General features: G+C 42.9%; 1 protein-coding gene across 2 annotated transcripts in view; it reads right to left on the bottom strand.

Moving 5' to 3' along the window:
- The window catches only part of LOC147113444 (G protein-coupled receptor kinase 5-like), a 279,468-nt gene extending 262,509 nt beyond the window's left edge, over positions 1-16,959 (bottom strand). Inside the window, exon 1 of one of the 2 annotated variants that reach the window (XM_085994525.1) lies at positions 16,653-16,959. In XM_085994525.1, coding sequence (XP_085850651.1) covers positions 16,653-16,704 — 52 coding nt within the window. In that variant the 5' untranslated portion in view covers positions 16,705-16,959. The remainder of the gene's footprint in view (positions 1-16,652) is intronic. The other variant, XM_085994524.1, reaches the window with a different exon arrangement.
- Positions 16,960-17,992: the final 1,033 nt, after the last annotated feature.

Genomic DNA, 17,992 nt, shown 5'->3' with positions numbered 1-17,992 from the left:
ACCCCACAGTGCAGATAGAGGCCATTTCGGCCCATCGAGCCTGCACCGACACATATCCCACCCGATCCCCGTAACCCCTACACCAACACATATCCCACCCTATCCCCGTAACCCCACGTATTTAATCCCCCTAACACTAAGGGTCAATTTATCATAGCCAATCAACCTAACCTGCACATCTTTGGACTGGGACCTTGGTGTGCATGTACATAGATCCCTGAAGGCAGCAGGACAGGTAGATAAGGTGGTTAAAAAGACATATGGGATACTTGCCTGTTACCTGGGCTGGAGCATTTCAGCTATGAAGAGAGACTGGGCAGGCTGGGGTTGTTTTCCTTAGAGCAGAGAAGGCTGAGGGGGGACCTGATTGAGGTGTACAAAATTATGTGGGGCAGAGATAGGATAGATAGAAAGGAACCTTTCCCCTTAGTAGAGGGGTTAATAACCAGGGGGCATAGTTTCAAGTTAAGGAGCAGGAGGTTTAGAGGGGATTTGAGGAAAAACTTTTTCACCCAGAGGGTGGTTGGAATCTGGAACTCACTGCCTGAAAGGGTGGTGGAGGCAGGAACCTTCACAACATTCAAGAAGCATTTAGATGAGCACTTGAAACGCCATAGCATACAAGGCTACAGACCAAGTGCTGGAAAATGGGATTAGAATAGGCAGGGCTTGATGGCCGGCATGGACATAATGGGCCGAAGGGCCTCTTTCTGTGCTGTATAACTCTATGACTCTATCTATGTGCTGACCAACTTGGAGCACTGAGTGACAAAGTAACCAACCTAAGCTGTTACATCATGCTAATTAAGTGTCAGCTGTGGCTCAGTGGATAGCACTTTTGCCTCTGGGTCAGAGGGTTGTGGGTTCAACTCTCACTCCAGGAACTTGAGCACAAAATAAATCTAGGCTGACACTCCAGGGCAGTACTGAGGGAGTGATGCACTGTTGGAGATGCCATCTTTTGCATGATACCTTAAAACAAGGGCCCATCTACCCTTTCAGGTGGATGTAAAAGAATCCCATGGCGCTATTTGAAGAGGAGCGGGCGAATTATCCCCGGTGTCCTGGCCAATATTTATCCCTCAACCAACATCACTAAAAATAAAGCAGATTATCTGGTCATTATCACATTGCTGTTTGTGGGAACTTGCTGTGTGCAAATTGGCAGTCACGTTTCCTACATTACAATAGTGACTAAACTTGAAAAAGTACTAATTGGCTGTAAAGCATTTCAGGACATCATGAGGATGTGAGAGGGTAAAGTCTACTATCCAATTCACTGAATTATATGCAACTTTGTTCCAACTAAAAGCAAGTGTTACCAATGATGAATACTTAGCTCTTTATATATAGAAATCACAAACCCTGCACAAATCAACAAGGTGTAAACTCATTTTAAAAGAAAATTAATGAGGTGGTAAACTACTTTGGCACTGTGATTTTCAGAGATAAAAAAAGAATAATTCTTATCCAAAGCATAAGAACTACAGTCTTATGCATGCCATATATGTATGTCAACAAAATAGAGATTCAAAATTTTCTGACACAATGAAAGATTAGATGTTTGGACAGTATTGTTTATTAATGTGAGCACAGCCTTACTGGTGCCAGACTGCTGAAATATTCTGAATAAGTTAGCAATATACTTCATCCAATATTTTTGGTATAAAGCCACTCACATTCCCAGAGTGCTCTGTAAGTGAAGGCATCTGTTCAAATTATGCAACATTTTAAGATTGCTTTTATGTTGGGCAACATCGTATTGCTGTATTGATGATATTCCAAATTGAAACATGTCTTAAAATCTACATGGGAAATTAACTTTGGGCTAAATAAACGGGATATTTGGTTGCCATAGTAACTACGTGTAGTCGATTTGGTCTGGACAGAGGACCAGGTGTTTTGACTGAAGCCATTAAAAAACCTGGAGTCTGCATGTGCTGCTGGGGGTCTCAATGCCACAGGGGACTTTGATGCTGATGTTGGTGAAGGGACCTGTACTAAATGAATAAGCTCCACCATGTGTTGATAGCAGTGGAATGGTAGAGCACATGGTCTCTAATAAGGCTCCTTCTCCGTCAAGAAAGAAAGATTGTATTTATATAGCACCCTTCACGACCACCGGACATCCCAAAGCGTTTCACAGCCAATGAAGTACTTTTTCAAGTGTAGTCACTGTTGTAATGTAGGAAATGCGGCAGCCAATTTGCGCACAGATAATCTGTTTAGTGATGTTGATTGAGGGATAAATATTGGCCGGGGAGAACTCCCCTGCTCTTCTTCGAAATAGTGCCATGGGATCTTTTACATGCACCCGAGAGAGCAGACGGAACCTCGGTTTAACGTCTCATCTGAAAGACGGCACCTCCGACAGTGCGACACTCACTCAGCGCTGCACTAGAGTGTTAGCCTAGATTTTTGTGCTCAAGTCTCTGGAGTGGGACTTGAATCCACAACCTTCTGACTCAGAGGTGAGAATGTTACCATCTGAGCCACAGCTGACGCTTAATCAAGGATTTATTGTTGCATTGCAAGAATGCCTGAGGCCAGAGCCCGAGGTCCTGTACAATCAATTAAGACTAAACTTCATATTAGAATCTGCCAGATTTGTGGGCATTTTTCTACTGGAAACATCTGTTTAAATGCATCTATTTCAAAGTGGTAGAAGTTTCTGCTGTAAAATATGGCACTGATATTAAACTGAGTGCTGATAGTGGCTTAATCTTAATCTGAGGCTGGAACATAAAGTTAGAAACATTATGGAACAATTTACTAAAATGTGAGCCCAGAAGTATGTATGGAATGTAATAGATAGCAAGTCTATCACTTCTTTAGTGGAGTGGGCTGGAACAACTTAATCTTATCACTTCCCAAGTCAAATTTTCCAGTGCATAGATAGCCTTGTGCGGTAACTAACCAATTAAGAATATGCCTTACAGGTGCTAAGCTGAAATGTTTGAATAAATATTCTGAGATGTTGGACAGTTTCATTTTACTTTATGTAACATATTTATAATTTTAAATAAAATAAAGACTAAATAAGACTTGCATTTATATGGCGCCTTGCGTCACAAAGTGCTTTACAACCAATTAAGTACTTTTTGAAGTGTAGTCACTGTTGTAATGTAGGAAACATGGCAAGCTCCCACAAACAGCAATGTGATAATGGCCAGATAATCTGTGTTCCCTAGTCCTTGTACCATCAACTAGTGGGAACAACCTTTCCCCATCTAGCCTATCCAAACCCGTCATAATCTTGTACACCTCTATCAAATCTCCGCTCAACCTCCTTTGCTCTGTGATGAAATATGTCATTCATCAGACTCTGTAGTTAACTGTATATATTGTATTGCCTGCTCCGGTGTTTGTACCTTGTATTGTGTATAGGGCACCGCCCCCTTTGTGTGTCGACTCCGCCCATACCTGGCCCTACTTAAGACAAGTCCAGGCTTGTCCTGCAGTAGAACAGCAGCATGCCAGGTGAAGCTAGGTGCAGCCACCGGCATCTTTTCTTTGCTAATAAAAGCCTTTGTTTTATTCTGCTAACTTCGAGTCTTGGAGTTATTGAGGCACGTCATGCTCTAATGAAAACAAATCCAACTTCTTGTAACTAAGATTCCATCCCCAGAACCATTCTGGTAAATCTCCTCTGCACCCTCTCAAGGGCCTTCACATCCTTCGTAATGGGTGGTGACCAGAACTGGACACAATACTCCAGTTGTGGCCTAAGCAGCGTTTTATAAAGGTTCAGCATAACTTCTCTACTTTTGTACTCAATACCTCTAGTTATGAAGCCCAAGATCCCATATGTTTTGCTAATCACTCTCTCAATATGTCTCGCCACCTTCAGGGACCTATGCATATTAACTATAATAACAGAAAATACTGGAAAAACTCAGCAGGCCAGGCAACATCCGTGGAGAGAAATTAGAGTCAACGTTTCGGGTCAAAACCCTCGGCCCCTATTACATTTTTACTTATATTTTTTATCCACACCCTTGTTTTGGCCTTTCCCCACCCACCTTTCTTTTTTTCTCTCTCCCACATGGCAGCTGTCTCCCATTCTGCCAGCACATTTCACACCTAGACTCGAGCCGTCTTTTGTCTCCACTAGTCCTATCACCATCTCGTCTCGTTTTGAATACCTCAATGTCTCTTCTCTTTTGTTCTCTCCCAGCCCTGCCTCTTAATCTATTTCATTCCCTGTGCCTCTTTAGTCTTGATAAAGGGTTTTGACCCGAAACGTTGACTCTAATTTCTCTCCACGGATGTTGCCTGGCCTGCTGAGTTTTTCCAGCATTTTCTGTTGTTATTTCGGATTTCCAGCATCTGCAGTATTTTGCTATCGTATGCATATTAACTCCCAGGTCCCTCTGTCCCTGCACATTCTTTAAAACTGAGCCATTAAGCGTATATTGCCTCTCCCTGTTCCTGCTGCCAAAATGCATCACCTCACACTTCTCTGTATTAAATTCCATCTGCCACTTTCTGCCCAATCTGCTAGCCTTTCTATGTCCTGTTGCAGTCGATTGGTATCATCCTCACTGTTTGCCACACCCCCAAGTTTGGTGTCATCAGCAAATTTAGAAATTCTACTCTGTATTCCAATATCCAGGTATTTATATATATCACTTCCACTGAAATCAACTAATTGCATGTACAAGCAATTAAACCTGAGAATCTTCCTGATCTGTACACCTATGTAGTGAAGGTATACCATTCAAATCAAAATCAAATCAACTTTTATTGTCATTGTTAGTGCACAAGTGCAGTACAACAAAATGTAGGCTTGCGGCTCCCGAGAGTGTACATTTAGATTAAGACATTTAAACATTCAACATGCATTTGACTTGTAATACATTAACATAAACATAACCATAATAAAGTGCATTGGCAGATGTGCAGGCTTTAGAGTTTATTTGTGGAGTTCAGTAGGATGACAGCCCTGGGAAAGAAGCTGTTCCTAAATCTGGTCGTACGGGTGCGAATGCATCTGTAGCGTCTCCCAGATGGCAGGAGGGTGAACAGACTGTGGCTGGGGTGGGTAGGGTCTTTGATGATGGACCGTGACCTCCGTAAACAGCGTTTCTGGTATATGTGCTCTATGGTCGGTAGCCGGGTGCCGGTGATGCGTTGGGCAGTTTTGACTACCCGCTGCAGGGCTTTCCGGTCATAGTAGCTACAGCTGCCATACCATACTGTGATACAGTTCGTCAGGATGCTCTCTATTGTGCAGCGGTAAAAGTTAGAGAGGATCAGGGGTGACAGGTTACATCCCTTCAGCCTCCTTAGGAAATATAGGCACTGCTGGGCCTTCTTCACCAGAGGGGAGGTATTGAGGGACCAGGAGAGGTCTTCCGTGATGTGGACTCCGAGGAACTTAAAGCTGTCCACCCTTTCCACCACAGCCCCATTAATGTGGATGGGGGTGTGACTTCCGCCTTTAGACTTCCTGAAGTCCACAATGATTTCTTTGGTTTTCTTGATGTTAAGGGCCAGGTTGTTATCGGCGCACCACTTCACGAGATGCTGGACCTCCTCCCTGTAGGCTGACTCATCGTTGTTGGTGATCTGGCCTACTACCGTGGTATCATCCGCAAACTTGATGATGGTGTTGGAACCATGAACAGCCACACAGTCGTGGGTGAAGAGGGAGTAGAGGAGGGGGCTCAGCACACATCCTTGTGGGGCCCCCGTGTTCAGGGTCAGAGGGGGGGTGGGGGGGAGGTGTGGTTACCTAATTTGACAGACTGGGGTCTGTTTGTTAGGAAGTCCAGGGTCCAGTTGCAGAGGGAAGTGTTCAGGCCAAGAGTTTGGAGGCCAGCTTGTTGGGGACGATAGTGTTGAATGCTGAGCTGTAGTCTATGAACAGCATTCTGGTGTAGGTCTCCTTACCATCCAAGTGATTCAGTGCCGAGTGTAGAGCAGTTGTGATTGCATCCTCCGTTGATCTGTTTGCACGATAGGCAAACTGGTGTTGGTCAAGAGAGGCGGGAACACTGGCTTTGATGTGAGCCAGGACCAGTCTCTCGAAACACTTCATTATGATGGGTGTGAGTGCGACAGGTCGATAGTCGTTCAGGCACGTCACAGCCGTTTGTTTTGGCACAGGAATAATGGTAGCGGTCTTGAAGCATGTAGGGACTACTGCCTGGGCCAATGACAGATTGAAGATGGCGGTGAAGACATCAGCCAGCTGATCAGCACATTCCTTGAGTACCCGTCCAGGGATGCTATCCGGTCCAGCAGCCTTTCGTGTGTTCACTTCGCGTAGAACACCCCTTACGTCGGAGGTCGACAGAGTGAGCACCTGGTCTTCCGGGGGTGGCAAGGCTTTGGTAGCCAGCTCCCTGTTGTCCCTGTCGAAGCGAGCGTAGAAGTTGTTAAGCTCCTCCGGAAGGGAGGCATCGCTAACCGGGGGTCTGGTGTTTTTGCCCTTGTAGTCAGTGATGGACTGGATGCCTTGCCACATGCGCCGGGGGTCCGAGTTGTTGTGGAAATGATCCTCTATCCGCAGTGTCTGTTTCCTTTTGGCAGTCCTGATACCCTTTTTTAGGTTGGTCCTAGCTGCACTGTAAGCCGCCGCATCGCCAGATTTAAATGCTGCATCGCGTGCTTTCAACAGTGAGCGGACCTCTCCGTTCATCCAGGGTTTCTGGTTGGGGTATGTCCTGATATTTTTATGGGTCGTGACGACCTCGACGCAGCTGTTAATGTAGAATAGCACTGTGGATGCGTATTCCTCGATGTCATTATGGGCAAACATGCCCCAATCAGTGCGTTCGAAGCAATCCTGAAGCTCCGATACTGCCCCCTCTGGCCATACTTTCACTGCTCTCACTGATGTTCTCCCTCTTTTGAAGAGCGGTTTGTATGCCGGGGCTAGAAACAGGGAGAGGTGGTCAGACTTCCCAAGGTGGGGGCAGGGAATGGCCTTATAAGCGTCTACAATGCTCGTGTAGACTTGATCCAGTGTGTTCTCCCCTCTTGTGGGGCAGGAAACATTCTGGTGGAATTTCGGTAGTACAGTTTTTAGGTTTATGTGATTGAAGTCCCCCGCGACGATAAAAGCTCCGTCTGGGTGCGCAGTTTGTTGTTCGCTGATGGCCCTGTAGAGGTCCTTCAGTGCTAGTTTGGCATTAGCGTGTGGTGAGATGTAGACCGCAGTGATGATAACAGCCGTGAACTCCCGAGGCAGGTAAAGGGGTCTGCACCTTACCATGAGGAATTCCAAATCAGCCGAGCAGGATCTATCGATTATGTCCGTGTTAGTGCACCAGGCATTTAGTGTAAATGCACAAACCGCCTCCCTTGCTCTTACCGGAGTCTGCAGTTCTGTCGGCGCGGAAGACCGTGCGTCCTTCAAGTTGGATGGTGGTGTCAGGGATGCCGTTGTTCAACCAGGTCTCTGTGAAGATCATGGCGCAGCATTCCTTTGTCCTTTTCTGTGAGGAGAGATCAAGTTTGATCTCATCCATTTTGTTTTCTAGTGACCTGACGTTGGCCAGGAAAATACTTGGGAGGGAGGGTTTGTGTGGGGCCCTCTTCAGCCTGTTTTGGATACCGGCCCTCTTACCCCGCTTCTGCTTGCGTTCCCTGCGCGGTCTGCGCCGACTTCCGGCTGGGGAAGGACGCCACGCTGGTCCCGGGGAACAAGGCCCGTACTGCACAATTTTTGTTTCAAAAATAACATTCATCCTGTTCTAAATTCACAGTAAGCTACTGCAGTAATTAGTCCTCCAGTAAACTTGAGTGTCAATTTGGCTCATTTAGTAGCACTTTCACCTCGAAGTCAAAGGTCATGGGTTCAAGTCCCATTCTAGGATTTGACCACATAATCCAGACTGACACTTCTGTGCAGTACTCAGGCATTTCTGCATTGTTAGAGGTCCCTCTTTCAGCTAAGACTTTAGACCAAGGCACTGGCTACCTGTTTCGCTGGATGCAAAAGATCCTAAGGCTGCTATGTTCCCTACAAAACAACAGTGATTGCACTTCAAAAGTAATCCATTGGCTGGGAAGTTCTCTTGAACTTCCTGAGGATATGAAAGGCACTATATAAATGCAAGTTCTGTCTTTCTATCAACATAACAGAGCTGGACTCTGGAATTCTCAAGGGGAAAAAAATTTAAGCTTTTCTGTTGCAGCAAAAATAATTCTACCTAATAAACCAAGTTTATGCAACCTGGCCTCTTAATTTAACCCTTTAAACTCTGATATAATTCTGGTGAATCTGTGCTGTACATCCCCCCCCCCCTCAAAGGCCAAGATATCTTTCCTGAGGTTTGGTGACCAAAAATGAATGCGATGCTCCAGATGGGGTCTGAAAGGCGCTGTGCAACTGAAGCATCACTTCCTCACTTTTGTATTCCAACCCCTTTGAGATATAGGCCAACATTCCGGACTCAGTATCACAATTGTACAATTTTAAAACAACTGCTCCGATTTTTTCGGACAGCAGGTGCTGGTAATGGTCAACTGTTGCCATTTACACCTCCTCTGGTCCCATCTTTTGTTTCTTGTCCCATTACCAGCCTCTTTTGCCTGGCACCATCATCCCTTTTGTCATTTAATCACTCCTGCCTTCCACCCTATCACAGACTTACCCTTTTGTTCTTTCCTCCCCTCCCCCCACTTTCCCTCCCCCTTGCACCTGCTTAAAACCTGTTACATCTGTAACATTTTCCAGTTCTGACGAAAGGTCACCGACCTAAAGCGTTAACTCTGTTTCTCTCTCCACAGATGCTGCCTGGCCTGCTGAGTATGTCCAGCATTTTCTGTTTATGTGTTAGATTTCCAGCATCCGCAGTATTCTATTAGTCTTTCTGAATACTTTTTATACCTGTGCACTAGCTTTTAGTCATTTGTGTAGATGGACACCTAAATCCCTTTGCTCCACGCCTCTAACCATGAAGAAAACATTCCAATTTATCTATCTGGACTTCATTCATCACCAGATTTAACTCAATCTGCCATAGTTTTGCCCATTCATTTAGTCTGTCTATGTCACTTTGTAACTTCCTGCTCCCATCTATATAACTTTCTGTGCCTCCTTAGTATCATCTGCAAACTTGGATATAGAACTTTCTATTCCTTCATCCAAGTCATTAATATAGATGGTGAAAAGGGATCTGTAGTAGGCCCCCAACTTATCACATTCCGCCAACCAGAGAATGTTCCCTTTATCCCTACTTCTCTATCTCCTCCCTCAAACCAATTACCAACCCATGTCACATCACAAGGTTAACTCCAATTCAGAGTGCTTTCATTTTTGCTAATAATCTCCTGTGCGGATCCTTATCAAATGCCTTCCAGAAGTCCATATAAAAAACGTGCATAGGCACTCCCCGATCCACCATGCTAGTGACCTCTTCAAAAAATGCAACTAGATTAGTCGGACAAAATCTACCCTTCACAAATCCATGCTGACTCTCTTTGATCAACTCATACTTGTCTAAGTGCTCAGTCACTCTGTCTCTGATAATAGGTTCCAGCAACATCCCCACAGCTGATAGTACACTGGCGGGTCTGTCGTTGCCTGGTTTCTCCACTGCTGTCCTCCAAAACAAACATGCATCCGTATTATTCTTAACCTTTATTCATTATGGTGATTTGGGAGAGGAGGTGTTGGCTTGTGGAAACAGGCAGTTCTACAACCAACTGGGAAAATTCTCTTTAAGGAAATCAATACCACCTCTTGAAGTGATCGGTGACTGCAAAATTTCTAAATGATCTTTTGAGTAAAATGAACAGATCATGATGCCCTGTGCTACAAGAAAGGAAAGGACAAGAAATAAGTAGCAAGAGTGATTTAAAACATCATTTAACAAAAATAAATTCCTATTGTTACAAAATGAAAGGTTTTTAAAAATTATGCTCAGATGTCACATTGTAAAGTTTGCAAATGATGCACATTCATAAATTAGAAATTGGACTTCCCAATACATCCTAACTTTTGTGAAACTTGAAATTATATACATCAAAAACATAATGACACATGGTAATTATACCTAATTTGTTGGTTTATATTTAGACTGTCTCTTCAACTCAAATACTGTAAATCACAATACCATGGTAAGGCCAAGTTCAACCCCTAAAGTCAGAATCTTGCACAACGTTAATACCAGCTCATTCAGAGCTCTTACGAACACAATATTCTATCAGATGCAACAGGGTTGATCAACGCCCTGCTCCAGTACAGTAATGCAACTCCAACCTCTCCACTGTTATAGATGAATCATACTCGTAATATAAAATGTTATTCACCCACATCACTTATACCTTTCATATTGAAAAAAAAACACCTCCACCACAAGTGCAATATAGTTCTGTTTGAATAAACATGCCTCAAATTATTTTAGTCACATTGGTAGTCCACATTAATTACAATTTAAGACGCTACATATGCGATACAAACATGCATTTTTAGGACATCCATTTACGGAACAGTAAAATGATAGCATAGTATTACAAAGTCTCAGTACTGGAAATATAAATATACTGGTCAAAGCAACAGACTCAAAAGCAAATATCTCCAATAGCAACAAGATCAAGAATCTAAGATATTGCATAAATATTACCCTTGGTAGATTTTCCCTTTAAGTCACACAGTAAGCTTAAATGTTTGAATTTGGGCAGTAGGTTCAATAGAAAGTTACAAATTTCTCTGATGCTCACTTTGCGGTGTTCAGAGGGGAAGAGAGGGCTGCCCAGAAAAAATACAGGCATTTCCCCTAAGTGAGTTTATAATGTCTGAAAGCAGGTCACTGTGGCAAATTGCAAATTTCAGATCAGATTTTAGACAAAGAAACATATTCAGTTATTTAAAGCTGCGATGCCCAAAGTAAAGAGTGGACCAACCACTTGTCATAAATGCACAACTCTGAACTGGCTGGCTTAGCACATCGGCCTGATGTCTTACAGTTCACTAGACTTGACCTTTCATCCTCTAACCATTCAAAAGAGCCAAAAGGTGACCGAGGAATAAAATGAAGATTTTTTTTTCTACAAAAGATTTACTGAGTGTAATGAGCTTTAAACAAGTTATTTTGGCCAAATGCAACTTAGAAAGGTATGCTATAATCAAATTAACTGAGTTAAAACTCATACTAGTTTCAAATTGGATGACTTGCCAATTCAAGTGACTAGATATTGATGTTTCAACCAGCAAGTGGCCACTCCACTTTTAGGTCAAGGACTGTCTGCCAAGCTGGCTTTCTAATTTTGTCAGTGCTCAATAGGTTAACAAAATGGAAAGTAATACAAAAACAAGGAATTTAATCATGGGGGGGGGGGGAAAAGGCCAACATGAATTGGCACATTCTGCCAGACAGATAGAATAATAGACAGCGGTTTTTGGAGATGCCTATGGCCCAGAATATTGTGCTCTGTTGCCAAAGGGAGTATGATTGCATGCAGACTGCAGGTGGAGATTTTGAATAAAATAAGCTGTGTTAAAAATTTTGTTTCTTAACATGCTGAACCTAAATTTGATCATCTCCAGTCTGAACATTTTCTTTCTCAGCTATTAAGGGGTCCCACTAAGTAAAGCAAGATTCACATGTATTAAAGGAGTCCATAGCACAAAAATGTCCAGAAATCAGAATTGATACCATACCTGGTGTGAATAATGTACACGTTGGTGCTACTTGTGAGGTAAACATCAGATTGTTCTGGTAAACTGCTGGAATTATTCATAAGAACATAAGAATTAAGAGCAGGAGTAGGCCATATGGCCCTCGAGCCTGCTCCGCCATTCAGTAAGATCATGGCTGATCATTGACCTCAACTCCATTTTCCCTCCCGATCTCCATATCCCTTGATTCCAAAAATCTATCTGTCTCAGCCTTGAATATACGCAAAGACTCAGCATCCACAGCCCTCTGGGGCATAGAATTCCAAAGATTCACAACCCTCTGAGTGAAGAAATTCCTCCTCATCTCAGTCTTAAATGGCCGACCCCTTATCCTGAGACTATGCTCCCTAGTTCTAGACACTCCAGTCAGGGGAAACAGCCTCTCAGCATCTACCCTGTCAGTCCCCTTCAGATGCTTTTTAACTGACACGAGAGATGCTATCTGTTCTACACTGCTAAAAATAATCTGGAATTTTGCTGGTACAATTAAGAGTCAGTTGCATTTGCAGTAGTAGCCCAAGTGTTCTGGCTCCCATTTTCTGATACCATTAGAAATCTGTTTAAGTTCTCATTTATACAAGCATCCAAAATAATGAAAAGAAAGGATGTCCAATGCATCCTGCTGGATCCCAACAGTTATGCTCGTGGGTACAAATATTAACAATTGTCACCAGCCTAATTACTACCAAACACAACTTCATAATAGGAGACTTTGAAAACAACCAAGCCTACAACAGATTTAATATGTGGGGTTCCTCCATGACCTATCATTCAGAAATTACCAGGGAACTCCTAAAAGTAATATAGGGCACCCCTTTGCATTAGTGCACACCACATAGCTCTATGAAGTAACAGTATGAAAGTTTTATTTTCCATTGTTCTATTAGCAAGTTTCTAATTTCAGTAGACAAAATAAACAAAAACATGCCAAACAAGTCACCATGGTCACTCTCATGTATCTCCCAGCAGCTTGTTAGCAAATAACACTGGCAAATATCTTGCACCAAGTTACCTGTTGACTTTTGCAAGTGGGGAGTACAGGTCAAAATAATCTTTCTTTTAAAATGGTAGCAAGTGTTAATTTAACTTCCCCCAAATAATATCTGAATGATATAACTGGTGGACATTGTTACCCTTTTCTAATTCCTACCTGCTTATTCTAATATAACAGCAATTAAGAAAGAAAGGACTTATATAGCACCTTTCACAACCTCAGGATGTCCCAAAACGCTTTACAGGCAATTAAATACTTTTGAAGTATAGTCACTGTTGTAATGTAGGGAAATGCAGCAGCCAATTGCAAGGTCCCACAAACAAGCTGAGATAATAACCAGATAATCTGTTTTAATGGTGTTGGTTGAGGGATAAATATTGTCCAAGACACCAGGGAGAACACCTCTGCTCTTCTTCGAAGTGCCATGGGATCTTTTCCAACTACCCCAGAGGACAGACAGGACCCTTGCTTTAATGTCTCACCCGAAAGACAGGATCTCTGACAGAGCAGCACTCCCTCAGTGCTGCAATGAACTGTCAGCCTAGATTTTGCGCTCACGACTCTGAGTGGGACTTGAACCCACAGCCTTGACTCAGAGGCGAGAGTGCTACCACTAAGCCAAGGCTGACATTTAATAAACAATATTAACTCTAGCCTGGTAGTACACAGCATATAGAAATGCCATTTGAATTATTTGAAAATGTAATCTTCCATACAATTAGTATGCGAGCATCTCTCAGTACTACTGCAATAACAATGAAACAAAAATCCATATAAAATATTTTAAGACCCCAGTACATGCAGCCTGAAGTGCTGGTACATTGCTCCTGAAGGCACATTGCAATCAGGAAGAACAGTGACTTCATAAACTATGCATGAGAATATGCACTCTCAAAGTGTTTGAGACAGTGCACCTAAATATTCAATGACCTCATAAAATATATGAATGTACAGCGATATGTAAAGTAGCTTCATAAAATACATTCTTCCAAACACAATAGGAAAAAGTTTAAATTATTTTTTTTAATGCAACAAAAGACCTAGATTACATAACTGAGCAAGTTTCACTTAGGATGGCATAAATCTATATATACTTTGGTGATAATGTGTTCCACCTATTCTTTCACAAGTGTAACTCCTTTGCATGATTGAAATGATGCCAGTACACCACCAATAGACTGAACACTATTTATTCCACAGGAGATTAATATTAAGTCCAAATGCATTTTCCAACCAATCTCACAGATCAGTGTGTTAGATGATAACTCACAGGAATGAATTATTGATTTTAATTTTACTGCAGTGAATTATCACATTGGTAGGCAGTGAAGTAACAGTTCATAGCAGGGAAAATGCAGGTTTGCAACACTATTTTCTGTTTCTGTGCAATTTCATGCCTCAGCAACATTGTATGAATGGCATGAATGAGGATAGTTTTTTTTTAAATCTCTATCAGAACCTTAGTAACACAACAGATTTTAATTTAAAAGTTGGGATGATTCAATAAAACCCTATTACATGTGACAGAAGGAACATGAATTTAAAGGTAGAGGTGTATATGTGGGCACGTGTCACAGTCCAAACTGAGGGGATTCAACTGTATAACAAACAGTAACAAAAACAAAACTAGCCTGAAACAAGGCAGCAGTCCACCTTCAATAAACAAAGGATACTCTATTCTGGTCCCCGAGATATATTTCGTATTCCATAAACGAGCTGGCCTCAATGAGTTGGGAAGGTCAAGTCAGGTCACAAGCATAGAATAGTTTCCACATCCCACTGATCATTCTAAATATTATGGCCATGCCAGCTTTAAAAAAATGAAATACAGTTTCGATAGGTTTCTTTTACATAGGAACGCGTTTCCATGGTGGCAGAACAGTGATGCAGCAAGACACACACATACATACATACATATAATGTAATGATGTGACACACCATCGAAAGAGGCATGTGCCATTGTCTGACATCGGCAGACCCACAAGTAGTCACATGTGCTGTCATATTGGATGGATGTGGTTAAATATCTTCTGATGCTTACTTTAATATATATTTATATTTTCTGGATCTGGACAGGGAGAAATATGATGTACAATCACATCCAGAAATGTTATGGTTCACTGCAGTCTACAGCGAACAAAAAAAAACCCTGTAGATTGCATCAAGGCTAGGAGGGTTTAAAACAAGCTCAATACCCATCAGTCTCCACTGCCCACTCATCACATACAATTCGATCGTCTCCAAGTCCTTAGAAATGTATACCCACCCTGTCCAAAAGCAACGCAAAAAATTCATGCTTTCACCCTTAGCCCTGCAAAAAGCAGAAACGTGCGTAATACACTACAATCCCTCAGCTCTCCATCGCAGTTTCCGGAGACCTGTGCCATCTAACGTCAGATACAGAAAATGTAATGTGCTAAAATGTTATGTGAATATAAACGTAACAGACGGGCTTTTCTTCTTCGGCGATTCGGGTTCTGCTCATGCCAATCTTTCCTGTCCAATCCTGGTTACACAAAGCACTGCGTATTTACAAATGGCAAAAAACATACTTAGAAAGAAAAGGCATTCATCTGAAGCAATGCAAAAGAAAATGTGAAATTCCAAGCGTCTTTCGTAAATGCTCATATTAAAATGCTGCACTTTCATACAGGATTTCATATCCCCAGTTTATCTGACTGAATCACATCGTACCGTAATAAAAATAATCGGATCTCATTTAACTAAAGTCTCAGCCATAAATCCACACCGGTAAAATAAATGTAACCTCTTGCAAAAATGTAAAATATGCAATTGTATCTTTGCATTACAGCCTGATACACTGAATCATATTTCACTGTAGGAATTGCCTGATGCTTCATATTTTTTTTAATCTAATTTTTTTGGAGGGCATCGATATGAAACGCAAACCCCTCACTTTTATTTTTAAAAATCCAGCAAGAACACGAGTAGGTGAGATAGCCCTGATGTGACGTCTATCACCAGGCGAACGTGATGTACAGATAGTAATGTCACGAAAGCCACTTCCCCCCTGCTCACAGACCGTACCGCAGCTCAGTAATGAGTGGATTTGCATCTACACGGAAAAAAACAATAAAATGCAAATGCAAAAAATATTTTAGAAATCAGTCACACGAAAGCTGCACCAATGGCCCTCTTCCTCATCCTCTCCCTCTCCCAATGCACACCAACCTTTTAATAAGATGGTTAACCCGTTTAATTCGGAGCTTGCATACATGCGGCTGGGAGATGCCAAGTGTTAAGCACATCGCCCAAACACCCTCTTACATCTCGCAGGCATAATACACGGAGTCAATTAGCACCCTTCAGGCTGCCCAGCAAATCGATAATCTCCACACGTATGTATTTGATATATAATCTCGATCTGTTGCATATATCTCTATGCACATACATTTATATATATAATACACACACATACATATGCATACATACAAACACATATGTATAGATTTTTTTTAAACAGACGCGGAGAAAAATATTATTGCAGACAGATCTAATACCACCCGTTGGATGAAATATGTCAGGGTCCTCCTTTGCATGAAAGCCCTGGGTTGCCGCACAATCCATTATTACACTGAGACATCAGTCCAGGCTGCCAATGCACAACATTTCAATTTAAACAACATCTCCCCATCCCAAACAAAAAACGGTCAAAATGGAGTGAGGGAGGGAGAAATGTACAGCAGGGATATGTGTGTTTTCACCAAAAAACCTGCCATTGCTGCAAATGCCAGCCCTTCTGCTGTTCGCACTCGGTCAATTAGCCAAGAGCTCGCACAGTGAAACATTTACATCTCACCAGGAAATCCCTCAACAAGTCATGAAAAAAAACCCAGTGCATTTCTGTTGGGTTTTTTTTAAACTCTCGATTGCAAAATTAATGTATTTGCTTATTTTCCCCCCTCTATTGCAATCTTGTACCCCTCTCTCTTTCCCCCAAATGTAAAAAAAAAGCTCCCCTCCGCGCATCGCCCAGGCTGCTTCTGTCTTTTTTTTTGTTACCTTCTCTGGCTTTTAACAAGACCGTGTTGGCGACTATATTCTCCAACTCCATTGACTTGCAGCTCAGGAAATGCTTTCTGTCAGCCTGCTGTCTCTTCTAACGCTGCTGGCTGAGCCGGGCTCGCTGTCCTCTCGCTTTCCCTTCGCCTGTTTCCCCCCCGCTCCCCTACACACACATACACTCTGTGTCGGAGAGAACAGGCAACGCACCGGGACATCACACAACACACACACAGACAGACTGGGAGCGACTGGCCGCCTCACCCCCTTCCTGATGCCGGCTCCCTCCTGGGGGGTGCGGTACTCTCCCCCGCCTGCAGGGGGGGGGGTGGGGGGCCTGCGCCACTCGCACGCTCCCACTGCGCAGCCGTCGCCTCCACAAGCTTTGTGGGAGCTGTAGTCCTGTCTGCACCTTTGGCCACTCCAGTCCTCATCAATGCAAGGGGGCTGGCGGGTGGGGAGTGAGGCCTTAATGATCAGCCAGGATGATGCCGATGTATCTACCCAAATAGAAGTCATTTTACATAGGATTTCCTAGGATATACAGCACAGAAACAGGCCATTCGGCCCAACCAGTCCGTGCCCACTCGAGCCACCTTTCTTCCCTCATCTAAATCTATCAGCATAACCCTCTATTCCCTTCTCCCTCATATGCTTATCTAGCCTCCCCTTAAATGCATCGATACTATTCGCTTCAACCACTCCCTGTGGTAGCGAGTTCCACATTCTCACCACTCTCTGGGTAAAGAAGATCCTTCTGAATTCCCGATTTGATTTCTTGGTGACTATCTCATATTGATGGCCTCTAGTTTTGCTCGCAAAAAGTGACACTTGCCTGGTTTGCCGCCAACTGGACGTCAAGATCCACAGTTGTTCCTAGTTCTAACATATGTTTTATGCCCTCCTAGGCAAGTTATACCAGACGGGTTGTGTTCATTCAAAATGGTTTTGCTTTGGATGTACACAAACTGTGCAGTGTAATTTGGATGCAAAAAATAATTCAAAAATGTCAGCTGTGGCTCAGTTGGTAGCACCTTTGCTTCTGAGTCAGAAGGTTGTGGGTTCAAGTCCCACTCCAGAGACTTGAGCACAAAAATCTAGGCTGACACTCCAGTGCAGTACTGAGGGAGTGCTGCACTGTCGGAGGTGCCGTCTTTTTTCAGATGAGACGTTAAACCAACGTTAAACGTCTGCTCTCTCAGGTGGATGTAAAAGATCCCATGGCACTATTTCAAACAAGAGCAGGAGAGTTATCCCTGGTGTAATGGCCAATATTTATCTCTCAATTAACATCACAAAAGAAAACAGATTATCTGGTCATTATCACATTGCTGTTTGTG

Source organism: Somniosus microcephalus, chromosome 8 (genome assembly GCF_052327205.1).
Source record: "Somniosus microcephalus isolate GS21.2 chromosome 8, FLI_Smic_1.0, whole genome shotgun sequence".
NCBI classification, from domain to species: domain Eukaryota; kingdom Metazoa; phylum Chordata; class Chondrichthyes; order Squaliformes; family Somniosidae; genus Somniosus; species Somniosus microcephalus.
This window is presented reverse-complemented; position numbering and strand designations above follow the sequence as displayed.